We start from the raw sequence: 18,967 nt of genomic DNA on the forward strand, positions 1-18,967 counted from the left end.
CTCACTCACTCACTCACTCACCCACCCACACACTCACTCACTCACTCACTCACTCACTCACTCACTCACTCACTCACTCACCCCAGATATCGATGTGTTTCCAGGCTATGACTATGGTAAACCGTTGGCCAGTGGGTGTCCAGTCAATGATGCCTCGTCCACCTTCTCGTTCGTCGACCGGAACAGCAGCCGCCAGATGTCCGTGTTTCAGACAGGTTCGTATAAATGTATGGAAGGTTGGAGGACAGCCAGCACATTGCTCTTGCAAGTGTGCACATGTTAATGTGTGCAAGTGCCAGGCAGGGTAACAACAAGTACCATTTTTAACATCCTTTGTTATGACACTCAGCCCACTAGACCACTGAGGCGGTTTGTGTGGTTCAGATTTGATTTATGAAAATTACTTGTTGCATGTCGATTCCCAAATTGAAACAATATGTTTAACCCAGAAATCTATACATAAAAAAACTTAGTGTGAAACCAGCAACCAACCAACAAGTGGTATACAATCAAAAATCAACAAATATATTATATAAAAAATTCACTAAGTTTACACATCAATGCAAATATACTGTACAGCAATTATAATGGCAGTACACAATAGAGTGGTAGTACAATAATAAGTGGCAATATATAATATGATGGCAGTGGTCAGTATGGAATACACGAATACACTGGTGATAGCAAAAGTCAGTGTTAATAGTATAAATTCACTCAGCGGCAACAGTGGTCAAGCTTCCGAGATGGGCTAGGCAGGGAATCAGGGATGATGTTCGATTCTCACATGAAAGCTGCTTCCAAAGCGATGAAACATGTGAGAGATACTTAAACAAGCTCTTGTCACACTATATATACAGCCTAACAAGTTACTGCAAATTTCCATACTGTGCCCTCACCACATAAAACATTACCAAAATTTCGGTAACATTCTATCACCATCCGCATATACAGGACCAGAAGTTTACCTTCCTGACGATTGATCACTGTCCAATGCAATGACCGTCTATCGAATCCCAACAGAAACAATGTAACAGTTACAATCATTGTTCAACAATAAAATATGCTGCCATGTAACAACATATCGACTGCAGAGTTAAACATTCATTCACTCCCTTCCTGTGACATTTGTGACATGACGAACATAGTGCAACCTTTGCAACTCTCAAATTGTTGAACTTCTCATGGTGCATGTAGTACCACTATTCTTCTGTGAAGAGAGTGTATTTAGATCATCAGTATTCACTTTCACCTGCAGGTGCCGATGGTCTGTGCTACTCTGCGACCCGACGAGCTCTGACCTTTGGTGAGGACATACTGGCCAGCTGCAACCTGAGGCTCAACATCGACCGCATCAACAACTGCACAGACCTCCAGTAAGACCCGTGAAGATTCCGGGGTCTTCAGCAACCCATACTTGCCGTAAAAGGCGACTATGCTTGTCGTAAAAGGCGACTTACAGGATCGGGTGGTCAGGCTCGCTGACTTGGTTGATACATGCCATCGATCCCAATTGTGTGGGTCGATGCTCATGATGTCAATCACTGGATTGTCTGGCCCAGACTCGATTATTTTACAGACTGCTGTCATATAGCTGGAATATTGCTGAGAACGGCGTTAAACAACAAACAAACAAACAAACAAAGTAATACTCACATCCATGTCATAACCCACTGAAAGTTCTTCTGCAATCTGACCAATAGCTGACCAATCTGACCAATAGATCTGTTAATATCAACAACCAAATGGTTCATGTTAGATACTGTGATTTTATATTTTCAACAACTCATCTGTATTGAAAGGTAACAAATGTTATATTTGGGATAACACTTTCTTTGTAAAGTACAAATCCTAGTCCTAGGAGTGAGGCTCCTAATCGCCAGCACACAAAGTTAGCGATCTAACCCACTCAGCCACCAAGGCTTCAACAAAATGGAGTCCGACAACTGGTAGTCTAGCCTCGATGGCTGAGTGGGTTAGATCGCTAACTTTGTGTGCTGGCAATTAGGTGCCTGTTACATTTGACCACTTTCTAAATGGCACTGTGTGTGTTCATGTATTGAAGGCCCGTGAAGATCCAGGGTAGAATAGGTCTTCAGCAACCCATGCTTGCCGCAAAAGGTGACTACGCTTGTTGTAAGAGGCAACTAAGGGGATCAGGTGGTCAGGCTCGCTGATTTGGTTGATGCATGTCATTGTATCCCAGTTTGGTGGATCGATGGTCGTGATATCAATCAATGGATTGTCTGGTCCAGACTTGATTATTTACATATAGCTGGAATATTGCTGACTGCGGCGTTAAACAACAAACCAGCCAATCAGCCAACCAACCAATCATGTATTGAAAGGATTTTAAAGCTAAACCATTACCATTACTGGAAAATAGATAAACAACAAACAAATCATTGGTGGCTTTTCAAAACAGCGGCTGAACCTGATTGATGTCTAACTGTAGTTTTATGTCTGTTGTTGTCATCACTGTGTTTGTGTTGTAGACAGTTGGTCCTGAATCATCTGAGTGTGTTGATGCCCTCCGACTGGATTGGTCGTCAAGGTTACAATGACCCCTTTGATTCAACAATGTGGGTGGCGGTTCTCAGGTGAGTCCATGTGTAGTCAGCGTCTGAATTAACGCCACACTCAGCAGTCTGTACCAGATGATCCAGTGATCGATGTTGTGAGCAACAATTTCCGTCAGGAAACAATGACAGGCAACCAAGTGACCGAGACTGACTACCTGATCGACTAAGTCATCCTGTACAACCAACACAGGTTGCTGGACTCCCCATGGGCAGCGTCTGAGGAAGTTGGGGGAAGTACTAGCATACTTACTTCAGTTATGGGGAGGGAACAACAATATCAGTGAATTGTGTCCCTTAGTCATGCCAGGATCCGCTTCTGGTCAGTGTTCAAAAGACAAATTTGACATAAGTCATTATCTTTGCCCTGTCAGCACTGCACACATGCTCTTCTGTGATCTGTGTCTCTTCATCATTTCCTCGTCATGCCGACACTGTTTTGGAGCACAGACCAACCTTTATTTCATATTTGGTAATGTGTGATGCTTTTTAGGCTAAAAAAAATAGTCTTGGTTCTCAGGCACCGCCCGCATCATTATCAAGTTCGTCGCACGTTTGGTTTTTATTTCCATTTAAAAAAAATAAATTAAAAATCTTTAAATATTCCGAGTCCAACAAGAGTCATATACTGTATTCCAGTATCTTATTCATCAAGGAATACATTTATGTAAGGAGGCCCTTTCCCAGGTTGATTGTACACAAGTGTTTATTGGTTACATACTAGTTTGGACAACAACAACAACAAAAGACACCGCTCGCCTGCACTATATTTTCATAAAACATTGCCTAAGAACCAATTCTTTTATTTTTAAGCCTTAGCTAAAATCGAATTGCTCTGTCAAAATTCTGATAAAGGGTTATCATTTTTTAAACAAAACTACAAAATGTTTGAAGTATCCTCATACTTTAGCCATTGCTGGTTGATGTGTAAACCTAAAAGTTGAAGCAGTGTTGCCTTACTGTTGTGATCTGAAGCCACATGATCAACTGTCTTGACCTCCGCTCCTAGAGACATTCCCATCCTGAATGAGACTACCACTGACAACAGCACGACACCCGGCAACACCACCGAGGATGTGTACATGCCGATAGACAACGTGAGGGGGGTCTGCGCCAACATCACCAGTGGAGTGAATCTGGTGGTCATGTATGGGGAGACGGGACAGGTGAATGGCTACCCCATCAGGGAGGTGGTCGGAGCTCGAGTCAGGTAACCATGTAAAACACTGTCTTCTGCTACTGTGTCCTGAGTGCCATTCTACAAAACAACCTTAGCGCTACGACTGTCAGTAAGTCTATGTTATGGTACTGGAGTTATGATCGCCCTAGCATTTCGATTGCTTTGTACAACAGCACCCTGTGAGTCAAGGGGAGTGGGCAGTGAGTCATGGCGCAGTGAGTCAAGGGGAGTGACCAGTGAGTCAAGGGGAGTGACCAGTGAGTCAAGGGGAGTGACCAGTGAGTCAAGGGGAGTGGGCAGTGAGTCAAGGGGAGTGACCTGTGAGTCAAGGGGAGTGGGCAGTGAGTCAAGGGGAATGACCAGTGAGTCAAGGGGAGTGACCAGTGAGTCAAGGGGAGTGGGCAGTGAGTCAAGGGGAGTGACAAGTGAGTCAAGGGGAGTGACCAGTGAGTCAAGGGGAGTGACCAGTGAGTCAAGGGGAGTGACCAGTGAGTCAAGGGGAGTGGGCAGTGAGTCAAGGGGAGTGACCAGTGAGTCAAGGGGAGTGGGCAGTGAGTCAAGGGGAGTGACCTGTGAGTCAAGGGGAGTGGGCAGTGAGTCAAGGGGAATGACCAGTGAGTCAAGGGGAGTGACCAGTGAGTCAAGGGGAGTGGGCAGTGAGTCAAGGGGAGTGGGCAGTGAGTCAAGGGGAGTGGCAAGTGAGTTAAGGGGAGTGACCAGTGAGTCAAGGGGAGTGACCAGTGAGTCAAGGGGAGTGGGCAGTGAGTCAAGGGGAGTGACCAGTGAGTCAAGGGGAGTGGGCAGTGAGTCAAGGGGAGTGACCAGTGAGTTAAGGGGAGTGGGCAGTGAGTCAAGGGGAGTGGGCAGTGAGTCAAGGGGAGTGGGCAGTGAGTCAAGGGGAGTGGGCAGTGAGTCAAGGGGAGTGACCAGTGAGTCAAGGGGAGTGACCAGTGAGTCAAGGGGAGTGGGCAGTGAGTCAAGGGGAGTGACAAGTGACTTAAGGGGAGTGACCAGTGAGTCAAGGGGAGTGGGCAGTGAGTCAAGGGGAGTGACCAGTGAGTCAAGGGGAGTGGGCAGTGAGTCAAGGGGAGTGGGCAGTGAGTCAAGGGGAGTGACCAGTGAGTTAAGGGGAGTGACCAGTGAGTCAAGGGGAGTGGGCAGTGAGTCAAGGGGAATGGGCAGTGAGTCAAGGGGAGTGACCAGTGAGTCAAGGGGAGTGGGCAGTGAGTCAAGGGGAGTGGGCAGTGAGTCAAGGGGAGTGACCAGTGAGTCAAGGGGAGTGGGCAGTGAGTCAAGGGAGGTGGTCAGCGAGTCAAGGGGAGTGACCAGTGAGTCATGGGGAGTGGGCAGCGAGTTAAGGGGAGTGACCAGTGAGTCAAGGGGAGTGGGCAGTGAGTCAAGGGAGGTGGTCAGCGAGTCAAGGGGAGTGACAAGTGAGTTAAGGGGAGTGACCAGTGAGTCAAGGGGAGTGGGCAGTGAGTCAAGGGGAGTGGGCAGTGAGTCAAGGGGAGTGACCAGTGAGTCAAGGGGAGTGGGCAGTGAGTCAAGGGGAGTGACCAGTGAGTCAAGGGGAGTGGGCAGTGAGTCAAGGGAGGTGGTCAGCGAGTCAAGGGGAGTGACCAGTGAGTCATGGGGAGTGGGCAGCGAGTTAAGGGGAGTGACCAGTGAGTTAAGGGGAGTGGGCAGTGAGTCAAGGGGAGTGACCAGTGAGTCAAGGGGAGTGGGCAGTGAGTCAAGGGGAATGACCAGTGAGTCAAGGGGAGTGACCAGTGAGTCAAGGGGAGTGGGCAGTGAGTCAAGGGGAGTGGGCAGTGAGTCAAGGGGAGTGGCAAGTGAGTTAAGGGGAGTGACCAGTGAGTCAAGGGGAGTGACCAGTGAGTCAAGGGGAGTGGGCAGTGAGTCAAGGGGAGTGACCAGTGAGTCAAGGGGAGTGGGCAGTGAGTCAAGGGGAGTGACCAGTGAGTTAAGGGGAGTGGGCAGTGAGTCAAGGGGAGTGGGCAGTGAGTCAAGGGGAGTGGGCAGTGAGTCAAGGGGAGTGGGCAGTGAGTCAAGGGGAGTGACCAGTGAGTCAAGGGGAGTGACCAGTGAGTCAAGGGGAGTGGGCAGTGAGTCAAGGGGAGTGACAAGTGACTTAAGGGGAGTGACCAGTGAGTCAAGGGGAGTGGGCAGTGAGTCAAGGGGAGTGACCAGTGAGTCAAGGGGAGTGGGCAGTGAGTCAAGGGGAGTGGGCAGTGAGTCAAGGGGAGTGACCAGTGAGTTAAGGGGAGTGACCAGTGAGTCAAGGGGAGTGGGCAGTGAGTCAAGGGGAATGGGCAGTGAGTCAAGGGGAGTGACCAGTGAGTCAAGGGGAGTGGGCAGTGAGTCAAGGGGAGTGGGCAGTGAGTCAAGGGGAGTGACCAGTGAGTCAAGGGGAGTGGGCAGTGAGTCAAGGGAGGTGGTCAGCGAGTCAAGGGGAGTGACCAGTGAGTCATGGGGAGTGGGCAGCGAGTTAAGGGGAGTGACCAGTGAGTCAAGGGGAGTGGGCAGTGAGTCAAGGGAGGTGGTCAGCGAGTCAAGGGGAGTGACAAGTGAGTTAAGGGGAGTGACCAGTGAGTCAAGGGGAGTGGGCAGTGAGTCAAGGGGAGTGACCAGTGAGTCACAGGGAGTGACCAGTGAGTTAAGGGGAGTGGGCAGTGAGTCAAGGGGAGTGACCAGTGAGTCACAGGGAGTGACCAGTGAGTTAAGGGGAGTGACCAGTGAGTTAAGGGGAGTGGGCAGTGAGTCAAGGGGAGTGACCAGTGAGTCACAGGGAGTGACCAGTGAGTTAAGGGGAGTGGGCAGTGAGTCAAGGGGAGTGGGCAGTGAGTCAAGGGGAGTGACCAGTGAGTCAAGGGGAGTGGGCAGTGAGTCAAGGGGAGTGACCTGTGAGTCAAGGGGAGTGGGCAGTGAGTCAAGGGGAGTGACCAGTGAGTTAAGGGGAGTGACCAGTGAGTCAAGGGGAGTGGGCAGTGAGTCAAGGGGAATGGGCAGTGAGTCAAGGGGAGTGACCAGTGAGTCAAGGGGAGTGGGCAGTGAGTCAAGGGGAGTGACAAGTGAGTTAAGGGGAGTGACCAGTGAGTCAAGGGGAGTGGGCAGTGAGTCAAGGGGAGTGACCAGTGAGTCACAGGGAGTGACCAGTGAGTTAAGGGGAGTGGGCAGTGAGTCAAGGGGAGTGACCAGTGAGTCACAGGGAGTGACCAGTGAGTTAAGGGGAGTGACCAGTGAGTTAAGGGGAGTGGGCAGTGAGTCAAGGGGAGTGACCAGTGAGTCACAGGGAGTGACCAGTGAGTTAAGGGGAGTGGGCAGTGAGTCAAGGGGAGTGGGCAGTGAGTCACAGGGAGTGACCAGTGAGTCACAGGGAGTGACCAGTGAGTTAAGGGGAGTGGGCAGTGAGTCAAGGGGAGTGGGCAGTGAGTCAAGGGGAGTGGGCAGTGAGTCAAGGGGAGTGACCAGTGAGTTAAGGGGAGTGGGCAGTGAGTCAAGGGGAGTGACCAGTGAGTCAAGGGGAGTGACCAGTGAGTCAAGGGGAGTGACCAGTGAGTCAAGGGGAGTGACAAGTGAGTCAAGGGGAGTGGGCAGTGAGTCAAGGGGAGTGGGCAGTGAGTCAAGGGGAGTGGGCAGTGAGTCAAGGGGAGTGACCAGTGAGTCAAGGGGAGTGACCAGTGAGTCAAGGGGAGTGACCAGTGAGTCAAGGGAGTGACCAGTGAGTCAAGGGGAGTGACCAGTGAGTCAAGGGGAGTGACCAGTGAGTCAAGGGGAGTGACCAGTGAGTCAAGGGGAGTGGGCAGTGAGTCAAGGGAGGTGGTCAGCGAGTCAAGGGGTGTGGTTGGTGAATTGAGGGAGCTATCGGTGAGGGGAATGACCTACAGTGTATGATGTACCAGGTCACGCGTTGTATTACCCTAAATCCATCATATAGGCTCAGACCAGGTTTAAGTATTGTATCAACTCACCGATATTAGTGCCCTATGTGAAATTGTCTGTATGAAATTATCATTACCAGTAAGGTTTAGTTTTGATAACGATGTTAGAACATACACCGTGATAAACAGTTGTTCATCCATATATCTTATCTTATCTTATCTTATTTCTAAACTGAAGTCTTGCAGAGGAAATATTCCTGGTTGTCAGGCACAGACCACAACAGCAAAACATTTTGTCTTCATTATGAGAAAACACTCAAGACATTCCCATTGTGTAACAAGACAAAGTGGACAACTTACTGCAGGAGGTTTTCAAATTCTTTTTGAAAAATCCCCTCAGTAAAACTTGATCCATAATCTTCCACTCGTTGATGACCATAAGGACTGGAGGCAGTTTGAACCCATCTTCCCGAGGCAAGAGAGTTAGGTAACTGTAAAAGTCCAGTTACCACCCTGGCCGAACGAGGTTGGAATTTCTGGGTTGGATCATTGTGCCACCAGTGTCTATTACGAGTTATGTCCCTTCTATGTCCCTCCTAATGACCAATCAGATTCCACCTCTCACAGCACTTGATTTGCTTCGAACAAAATGGCGGCGCCCAGTGAAGACGATCTGATCAATCATCAAGACCTTTTTTTGTAATAAAATGGGTCCTTCTTCACTAAGTGAATCAATTCAAGTGAGCAAATTGATTAAAATAATACACAAAAAACTTTGAATATATAAGTTGACACTAATTTGACAGTACACATGCTTTGTAAATCCTGCAATCGACCGAAATCTGCAGTTTACGAATTAGATGTTAAACTTTGTTTCGAGATTTTGATTGGACTATGTATAGACTCGTTAGCCAAAATATAACTCCATAATTCTGTCCTAGCTGGGGAAAGGTGGAAACTGGACTGTTATAGTCCGTAAACTCCCTTGCCTGGGAGATGTTTGAGCCTGAAGCTGTGCGTGTTGCAGCTTCACCAAGACAGACTGGAGGATGCAGTGCAGCGGCGCGGACTCGGGTCGCTGTCGGGTCAGCAGTCAGTACGTGCAGACCTTCACCCTGACCAGCTCCGTCACCTTCGTCAAGGTCCCAGCCTCCGTGCCAGAACCTAGAATCAAGTAGGTGATGTTCACGTGGTAACCCATGAGTATCAGGATTGCTAGATGACTGTATTCTGATTGTTGAATGACATCCACAACAGAGGCAGTGTTAGAAGGGAGTGCTTGAGGTATGCCGCTGTGGTTATGGAGTCTAGGGATGGGGTGCTTGAGGTATGCTGCTGTGGTTATGGAATCTAGGGATGTGGTGCTTGAGGTATGCCGCTGTGGTTATGGAATCTAGGGATGGGGTGCTTGAGGTATGCCGCTGTGGTTATGGAGTCTAGGGATGGGGTGCTTGAGGTATGCCACTGTGGTTATGGAATCTAGGGATGTGGTGCTTGAGGTATGCCGCTGTGGTTATGGAATCTGGGGATGTGGTGCTTGAGGTATGCCGCTGTGGTTATGGAATCTAGGGATGGGGGTCCTTGAGGTATGCCGCTGTGGTTATGGAGTCTAGGGATGGGGTGCTTGAGGTATGCCGCTGTGGTTATGGAGTCTAGGGATGGGGTGCTTGAGGTATGCCGCTGTGGTTATGGAATCTAGGGATGTGGTGCTTGAGGTATGCCGCTGTGGTTGTGGAATCTAGGGATGGGGTGCTTGAGGTATGCCGCTGTGGTTATGATATCTAGGGATGGGGTGCTTGAGGTATGCTGCTGTGGTTATGGAATCTAGGGATGGTGTGCTTGAGGTATGCCGCTGTGGTTATGGAGTCTAGGGATGTGGTGCTTGAGGTATGCCGCTGTGGTTATGGAGTCTAGGGATGTGGTGCTTGAGGTATGCCGCTGTGGTTATGGAATCTAGGGATGTGGTGCTTGAGGTATGCCGCTGTGGTTATGGAATCTAGGGATGGGATGCTAGAGGTATGCTGCTGTGGTTATGGAATCTAGGGATGTGGTGCTTGAGGTATGCCGCTGTGGTTATGGAGTCTAGGGATGTGGTGCTTGAGGTATGCCGCTGTGGTTATGGAATCTAGGGATGGGATGCTAGAGGTATGCCGCTGTGGTTATGGAATCTAGGGATGGGGTGCTTGAGGTATGCCGCTGTGGTTATGGAGTCTAAGGATGGGGTGCTTGAGGTATGCCGCTGTGGTTATGGAATCTAGGGATGGGATGCTAGAGGTATGCTGCTGTGGTTATGGAATCTAGGGATGTGGTGCTTGAGGTATGCCGCTGTGGTTATGGAGTCTAGGGATGTGGTGCTTGAGGTATGCCGCTGTGGTTATGGAATCTAGGGATGGGATGCTAGAGGTATGCCGCTGTGGTTATGGAATCTAGGGATGGGGTGCTTGAGGTATGCCGCTGTGGTTATGGAGTCTAGGGATGGGGTGCTTGAGGTATGCCGCTGTGGTTATGGAATCTAGGGATGGGATGCTAGAGGTATGCTGCTGTGGTTATGGAATCTAGGGATGTGGTGCTTGAGGTATGCCGCTGTGGTTATGGAATCTAGGGATGGGATGCTAGAGGTATGCTGCTGTGGTTATGGAATCTAGGGATGTGGTGCTTGAGGTATGCCGCTGTGGTTATGGAGTCTAGGGATGTGGTGCTTGAGGTATGCCGCTGTGGTTATGGAATCTAGGGATGGGATGCTAGAGGTATGCCGCTGTGGTTATGGAATCTAGGGATGGGGTGCTTGAGGTATGCCGCTGTGGTTATGGAGTCTAGGGATGGGGTGCTTGAGGTATGCCGCTGTGGTTATGGAGTCTAGGGATGTGGTGCTTGAGGTATGCCGCTGTGGTTATGGAATCTAGGGATGGGGTGCTTTATTTTGTTAGTATTAAAATCCAAGACATTTTTGGTCCTTTTTTCACATTTAGTCAGACTGATGGGGTAAGTCCCAAACTGCAGATGTTAAAAGAAAAGAAACACATTCAGTTTTGGATCATACGAACACTTGTGTATGAAAAGCTTTCCAGAATTTGTCAAAAGTGAGCAAATGGGGTATATTGTCATCGTTTTTAATGACAACCCAATATGGAGAAGTCATCAAACTCAGAGTTACATCCCTTAGTCATGCTTGTTGGTTCCACTGAACTGGTAAATGTCTGGGCTGTGTGTCATTCAGGCTTTACTCCACTCATTAGACAGACATGGACAAGGCAGCATTTGACCCACTCCCACAGGAGTGTTGGAGTGAGTGAGTTGGATTTTAACACTGCTTTTAACAGTATTCCAGTTATATCGCAGCGTGTCAGCTTAATGTGGGAGGAAAGCCCGAAGTGATGCAGGTCTCAAACGTTTACCACTTCGGTGAAACCCACGAGCATGGGTATGGTGCTGACAAATCTAGAGACATAATCGGGGTGAACCGATTCGAACCCACAATCATAGATTTCTGGCGTGCCCAAGGGATGCAACCAATCGTGGTGCCTTAGACAACTGGACCACCCCTGCCCCCAGTGGAGTGTTGGAGATTATATATTAAGGTCATATAAAGTCCCATGATCAGATAATATTAACGTCAAATGAAATTCATTGGTTTTATAATAGCTGCAAACAACTAAATTGCTGAAACTTTACAGCAACAGAAATATCGTGACATCCAACTGAGAGACTGATTCTGCAGGCTTTGTTTGATAACATAAATTGAGATGTTGTTGCTTGGCGGCTATTGGTAACGATAAAGATATTTGTTTATACTCTTTTTACAAAATGTTGAAGTAAGACTCTTTTTGTTTACAGATTCTACACTTCCAAAGATCCATCCTGCACTACCGACACATGTGCCCGATACTACGAAGACTTGGAACAGACTGTGTGTAAATATGACACATGTTGGTCTCAGCTGCTGTACCCCATCACCAAAAGCTATGGAGCTGACCCACCCATGTACACATTCGCCTTCTCACTAGTGGCCGTCTTTTTCATCATTGGCTACTTTATGGTTACCCGCCCTTGGTTCTAATTTCAGGGGAGATTTTTTATCACACATACAATTTTTTAACACCTGTCCATGTCTTTGGGGTTCCTTATCTCCACTGCCAGTTCAAAGCATTCCATTTCAAACTGCTTTTCTTAATCATGAAATCATTTTTGATTGCATAGAGGATATAAAGTAACTGGAGTTAGTTTTCAAGAGATTGTGATCGAGTTCCGTCCCTATTCTAGAGAAAATGTAAATTTACATATAGTATGTATTTGTATATTGTTTGTACATGTATGATTTTCATTGTACAGTCATTGCAGCCATATCATCTTTGTAATAAATTATTTTATATTTATTATTGTTCAGTGTTCTATTAACACAATGTTTTCTCAAGCAACTGATGAACCTGCCCAAATCTTGATCACGCTGGTTTTGTGTGTGCACCATACACTTATAACTCAAGTATGGAGTCAAACACTTGCTTTTGGACAAGATGAACCAAAATCTTCATGAAATGTAAATCGTAATCATCATTTTCCTCATTCAAAATTCACAATGTGCAATGAATACTAAAATATGGACCTGGTTTTCCAGGTAACTATGAGAAGACAGAAAAGGAGTTATTATTTCATCATTTTTATTTATCTTTTTGTTTTTTTTGTCGAAGCCAAACTCTTTACAGAGTAAGGCTCCTCCAAACATTACATTCTCAATTTTTTTTCTCAAGGACAGTAACAATATCATGTACAGTGAGAAAAGAAACGACGGAGCAAGCACGTAAATAAACTCTTCACATTGGAGTAACAGTTGCTCATTTTAATATCCACAGATCCTAATACATGTCAAAATGTCCATGTTAGCTCAACTAACACAATGTGTGTGGAAATTGCATGTTAAAGAGAATATTTAAGTGCTTGTTTTGAATTCCTCGCCATAGTGCTCAGGCAGAGACTGGTAGAGAAACTGTAATGGAATCATTACAAGACAACAGAAAGAAAAGAAAAAATAATTCTAGATAACCTTCAAGAAATCTACAGGAAATTTACAAATCACGAGGTAGGTGGGAACATGTACACCTTCAAATAAAACCCTCTGTTAGTACCTTGTATCCAAGCTTGCAGAAAGTTATATTTGAAAGGGCCACATATTTTGAAAAAGATTACCAGCCAAGCATGAGCACTGTGGAATTATCTTTGGGAACACTCAGTTCAAGTGACGGCTAGAACATTGACAACAATGGCCACACGCCTACAGTTGCAGCATCAGCTACTGCAGGCACGCCAACTTCTACGTATATAGGTGTCCCACAAAACAGGTAATACTGATGAAGACTTTTGGAAAACAGAACCTGTCTCTGGCAGATTAAATAGCAGGAATCACAAACCATCTGTACATTTGTCCCAATTTGATCAGCTGGATGGGCGTTATGGATTTTGAAAAAGGAGTTGATGATATGCATGGACAGCTTGAAAATATACTCCCATACTATGAAGTATGTGACTTGCCAACAGTTCAACAGCAGCAATACATTTCACCTTAGAGATCAATTTACATGAAAAGGTGTGGAGTTGACTGTTAAAATGATCCCCTTCAAGTGAAAGAAATGACTTAACTTAAAAAATAACATCAATTCAATATTCACCGGGAAAGAGAAGTGTACATGAACCAAATATCTCTTAACTTCCAACAGTTTCAAGAATACAATTTTAAAATATAGAATTCAGAATCTAAGGATGAAAAAATAATAGTAACTTAATAGTAACACAATTCAATAAATATTGTATGTTTTAAGAAAGATGTCATAGAAAACAGTCTCCAAGTAACATTACCAATGTCTATGAAAGAGTGTCAGGCAATTCTGTTTTCCAAAAGCTAGTTGTTAAAGAAAGTAACCGTAAACAGATGGAGCAGATGCTACCAGTAACTACAACTGGACAACTGTAGGCGCAAAATGCTGTGGTATGGCCAGGAAATGAAGTAATAGTTTATTCTAACCCACATGGCACAACAACCTACTATAGGCGGTGCAGTTGTGGAACATTAATTGTAACAATGTCATGACAAAGAAATAACATTGAATGCTGCATTTACGAAAAAAAAGTACGAGGAGCAAAAATTGTTCACAACATACGATATGATTTGAAGACGAGGAACATTTTATGAGCAGAAATGATTGATATGCCAAGAACAAAAGGACTCATTTTATGTAGCATTCATTGTTAATTTGATCCGGTCATGTGATCTCCAAACAAGGCGTGTCCATCCTCGACACCTCAAGCACTACCAAGTCAGGTGGACATGCGATAAGTAATCTTTGGAATACAGTTGCTCCTATTCAAGAGGAACACTCCATCAGGACCTGTTCTAGCAGTTGGCGAGAAGGAAGTATATACACGGACACAATAGATAAGATCAAGTTCTATTCACAAAGGTGTGTGATCACTTAACACAAGACTGGTGCAGGTTGAAGATAAACATGTAAACTTCTACGGTATGCCCAACACTGTTCTCACAATACTTAAGCACATAATATACACCTGTTTCTTTGGCCAAGTCAGCTCATTTTTGCCGATGCAGAATCTACTTGCAGAAGGTCCAAGCACTGGGAGCACTGACCTCTCCTCTCCAGCCAAATAAATTTCTCTGAAAATAGGTACAACTGCTCTCAAGGAGCTTCCAAGAAAATCCACCCTTACCATCATTTATACAAAAATATATGTCCACTCTCTCGTTCTCTCTTCATATCACTCAGTATACAGCAATCAGTCAGTCACTCACCACGGTCCTGTCTAGACTTGCTAATGAATGTCACCCACCCACTACAACCAGCCAGCACTATGCCTAGGTAAGAGAAGCGTGTATTCACATGGCAGTGTTACAGATATGTACAGACTCAACAGCACTAGGGCAGAATGAAGCAGATAGAAGTCTCATGTTTGCACAATATACAAGAAAAGAAGCTGTGTTTGTGTATAACAAAGAGTTGGAATGAACTAACGGGCTACAATGACACGTAACAATAGCACACTGATGTAAATGATCTGACGATAAATACTAAACAGAAAAGGAAGTGAATATGTCAAAAACATTCGCATGACTGAAATTACCACAAAACTATAGGGCACCAAGTTTCAATACAAACAAAATATACCACATTACCAGGGCACATAGATCACACAAACACCTACATCAAACACAACATGGTCAAGGACACAAAAAGGTTAAGGACTCTGAACATGAACGCTGACATGGTCGGCACTACACAAAACAGATTTACATATGTATATATATTTACACAGAGAAATTCATACACATTCACAATAGACAATAAAGATGTTAAACATTGAAACTGGGAAAAAACATTCCATATACCCTTTCAAACCGCAATCCAGGACAAATCTCTCCTGGCACAAACATGCACACATACATTGGGTAGCAAAATTCTAACACTGAAACTTAAATTAACATGGAACAAAGAGCAATGAGAAAAATGAGAGTAACCAGATGAACATTTCACATATGATGACAATGATGTGACCAAAGTAACTTGTGGCAAAACTCATACTTTATTATCCATATATAACTATACCTCACATTCACAAAAACCTGCCTCTTGTCCTCACAGGAAACAAAACACCATCAGCACACCAGCAGAAAACTTGAACTGAAGAAACCAACTGAAAGTACATCGTATCTATTTACATGTGATGCTCATCACTCAACATAATAATAAATAAGACCAATTTCAATAACCGAAGAGTCATAGCACATCTTTTTTTTTACAAATGACAAACCAAACGACAAAACAATTTACAGGTGCTTCCTTGAACAGCCACAGCTGGCTTGGACCAAGCCACACCCACATGGAAGATAACAAAGCAACGTCAACACAGGACTGGTGAGCTAAGTTCCCTCCAGGTCATCCAACGTCAGGACTTTCTGTCCTTGCGTTGGGAGAGGGGGCATGGTCGGCATGTGATTCTTCAGGACGTCCGAGCTGAACCACTTGAGGATGTTGGGGTCAGACGCTGTGGATGTCTTGGTTATGTTGTTGTTGCCATTGAGAGCCGCTTGACTGTTGATGAACTGGGCAGGACTAGTACATGACAGGTTAGGAGATAGCGGGCCGTTCACACCTGCAACATTTAAGTGAGGGCATTCAGCAATGTTGCTCCCATATTTCAGGCAGATAACTGCATGACATATTTCACTGTACAGCTTACATGACTTGAACAGTTTAGTTTCACGCAAAATCAAATCAATCGGTTTCACCATGTTCTGCCATATTAGCCTTAACACAAGCTAACATGTAAAGTGAGTGAGTGAATATTGTTTCAGACAAACGACAACCATTAACAACACCAAAATCCATGTCATTACATGTAACTGAAATCCAAAGTAATCTGTAATGAATGCCGAGACAGTAAGATCACCATAATGTTTGCTTAACCAGAGCATGAACTCACTCAGTTTCTGCCCCCCTCCAGGTAGGATCTGTGGGGAGAGGGCTCTGCCGAGGACAGCGTTGATGGCGGGGTTGCCAGTCACCCCCAGGCCCATGTTGGTTCCGGCAGTGCTGCGTGGGTTCATCATCTGGGGCACAATGCCGGGGTAGCGCACGCCCTGGAGGCGGGGGTCCACCATCCGCTGCTGGGCCTGCTGGGCCTGCTGGATTGCTGCGAGCTGATTCAGCTGGTTGATCTGGCTCAGTGGGCCTAGGTTCAGGCCTAGGGGAGACGGATAAAGTGGAATCAACTTCACAGAAAACTTGTGGGAATGAAATCATAGAATTAGTACCAATGTTCTGAAGTTCACCTGACGTCATACCAAAAGATGTAAAACATGGTACTTGTCCCTTTAAACAGTGCTCGGCATTAAGGAGATAGATTGCAGCATGGTATCTCAAGGGGCTAGCACCATAAAACATTAGTCTGGACTACTACAAGCGCAACCACACATACGTCCATGCATGCCGCTATAAGTGTGATAATTTTAAACAAAATGTTATACCTCATCCTTTTTTGTGATTATATGTGACATAACTTTCCTGACAGCCCTATTTGTCTACATTAATATGGTCAACACGTACATTTACTTTTTTCGTTGATACCTACCTATCATGACCTAGAGTGGATTTGGCATCATATTTAGGCTAGTATAGTTTTTCATGTGGGACACTTAAGTCGAACCAACGAGAATGACATACTTGTTTATGTCATTAGCAAGGGGAACAAGAGTCATCATGAGATGACATATCTCCCTGGTCTGGTAAAATTTGGAAACAGAGTTTGGCTACATATACCCCACTTTTGGTTCATTGCCATTGGATACCTTCAATTCAGTGAAGAAAAATATAACGCTGTTCAGTATTTTTCAACATCCCCAATCATCTAAAGGCACCAGTTAACCACAGAACAGATCTGTTTAGCAAGTATCATCCAGAAATATTCCAACAGTTTTGGAGTTCTGCACTTCCCTCGTTTTCAATATATGTCCAACTTGTCATCATGGAAAAAAACACACCAAAAAACCCAAACCTGAAATAATCAAAGGCACCAGTTCACCACTAGACTGATCTGTATAGCCAAACAAGAAATATACAACGGTTTAGGAGTTCTGCTCCGGAACCGGAAAGCGGACACGCTGATCGCTATATCAACCGTATTTCAACTCATACTCCCACAGACGCGGTTTCCACCTGTCACATACCTCTAGCAGCAGCCGCTGTACTTTGCTGCATCATCTGCTGCATGAGCAGCGCATTGGCTGCCCCGGCTGCATGTACGTTGGGTGGGGCCACGTTTGACTGTACTGGCATACGTCCTGTGATGGGGATACCGAAGGGAGCGTTTGAGCCGACACCAACTGGGCGCCCAGCTAGCGGGGTGTTCACAACCTGGCGTGCTGCTGCCGCTGCAGCTGCTGCTGCTGATTGCTGTTGCTGTATTCGCTGTTGCTGCTCCAGCACCTTGGCCATGTCCAGAGCAGCCAGGTTCGAGGATCCGACAATCGCCCTCTGGCCACCGTCAGCGGGTCGAACAGGCGTGGATGCAGCCCCGGGGCCTCCAGTGAGGGGGCGGAACTGACTGGGTGTACTGGCAGGTGTCTGGGGTAAAACTGTTCCTAGGCAAGCAAGATTACGTTGAAGGCACCATTATACAACACTGGATATAGTCAAGATTGTCATAACTAAAGACCACTTTATTTCAAATATTTGTTAATCACATCGACTGTACTGTCACTTACCCCAAAAGTTAAATGTAAATGACATAAACGATTATTTCATCCAATTCTACTCTGTTGTAGAAAATACAAAACAATATAATAATAAAAAAATACACAATTTTTAAAAAACATTTTACATGTAAAACCATGACTAATATAGTTAAGGCATTTAGACACATTCTGATCTATTTCCTGACTAATGTTAGATGAATATCTCATTGAGGCCATGAGTGAGTGAATGAGTAGGGTTTTACGCCGCTTACAGCAATTTTACAGCAATACACCGAGAAAGGTCTTCACACATTGTCCCCATATGGGGAGGCGAACCCATGTTTTCAACATTACAAGCCAATGGCCTTGATAACTACAGGTTCCCACAGACAAGTGTGTCACCTTCAAAACCTTCCAGTGTGGGACAACTCCGATATTCCAGGCTGAGTCTCACCTTTGACAATGGGCCTTCCTGGTACTGGTGTAGAGTTGGCCACAGTCTGCACTTGTATGGGAACACCGCCCTGCATCATGCCCTGGCCCACCACGGGGCGGGATGACTTGTCACCCTGACCCAGGATGGGGGTTGACTTGTTGCCAGACTGACCACTGATGCCAGCCAACTTCAGCTACAAAGAGCGTATCACCAGAATTCAACAATAATTGTACATAATGTAAACATAAACAAAAGCATGTTTGTTTGTTTTGTGTGTTGTTTTACACAACACTCTGCAATATTCCAGCTATATGACTGCGGCCTGTAAATTATTTTGAGTCTGGACCAGACAATCCAGTGAACAAAGATCCACATCGCCAGGGTACAAGGACACTCAGTCTGACCACATGATCCATTTGAACGTCTTTTACTAGAGTGAGTGAGTAAGGATTAACGCCATTTTTAGCAATATTCCAGAAACAGGCACCACACACTATACCCATGTGGAGGATCAAATCTGGGTCACTGGTGTAGTACGCCTCTTAAAATCCAACATAGAGGATCAATTACAACCCAGAAAACCCAAGAAGTATAATAGAGGTGATTGAGGCAAAACAAAGAAGAAGAGCTGTAGAGGGTTAAAGAAGAATAAATATTATT

The 18,967-nt window shown here is 45.7% G+C and overlaps 2 protein-coding genes across 4 annotated transcripts in view; one reads left to right on the forward strand and one right to left on the reverse strand.

Moving 5' to 3' along the window:
* Window positions 1-12,010, forward strand: part of LOC139456108 (uncharacterized) — a 67,014-nt gene extending 55,004 nt beyond the window's left edge. For both annotated transcript variants that reach the window (XM_071237639.1, XM_071237640.1), the window contains exons 16-21: window positions 105-215; window positions 1,256-1,373; window positions 2,493-2,597; window positions 3,586-3,786; window positions 8,665-8,811; window positions 11,472-12,010. In XM_071237639.1, coding sequence (XP_071093740.1) covers window positions 105-215; window positions 1,256-1,373; window positions 2,493-2,597; window positions 3,586-3,786; window positions 8,665-8,811; window positions 11,472-11,694 — 905 coding nt within the window. In that variant the 3' untranslated portion in view covers window positions 11,695-12,010. The remainder of the gene's footprint in view (window positions 1-104; window positions 216-1,255; window positions 1,374-2,492; window positions 2,598-3,585; window positions 3,787-8,664; window positions 8,812-11,471) is intronic.
* Window positions 12,011-12,293: 283 nt separating this feature from the next.
* LOC139456109 (eukaryotic translation initiation factor 4E transporter-like) overlaps window positions 12,294-18,967 on the reverse strand; it is a 33,386-nt gene continuing 26,712 nt past the window's right edge. The window contains exons 20-23 of one of the 2 annotated variants that reach the window (XM_071237642.1): window positions 18,326-18,500; window positions 17,365-17,772; window positions 16,122-16,382; window positions 12,294-15,791 (exon numbers count right to left, since the gene is read on the reverse strand). In XM_071237642.1, coding sequence (XP_071093743.1) covers window positions 15,559-15,791; window positions 16,122-16,382; window positions 17,365-17,772; window positions 18,326-18,500 — 1,077 coding nt within the window. In that variant the 3' untranslated portion in view covers window positions 12,294-15,558. Of the gene's footprint in view, window positions 15,792-16,121; window positions 16,383-17,364; window positions 17,779-18,325; window positions 18,501-18,967 lie in introns of both variants that reach the window. The other variant, XM_071237641.1, reaches the window with a different exon arrangement.

This window comes from Haliotis cracherodii, unplaced genomic scaffold, assembly GCF_022045235.1.
Source record: "Haliotis cracherodii isolate W230 unplaced genomic scaffold, xgHalCrac1.p SCAF_11, whole genome shotgun sequence".
NCBI classification, from domain to species: domain Eukaryota; kingdom Metazoa; phylum Mollusca; class Gastropoda; order Lepetellida; family Haliotidae; genus Haliotis; species Haliotis cracherodii.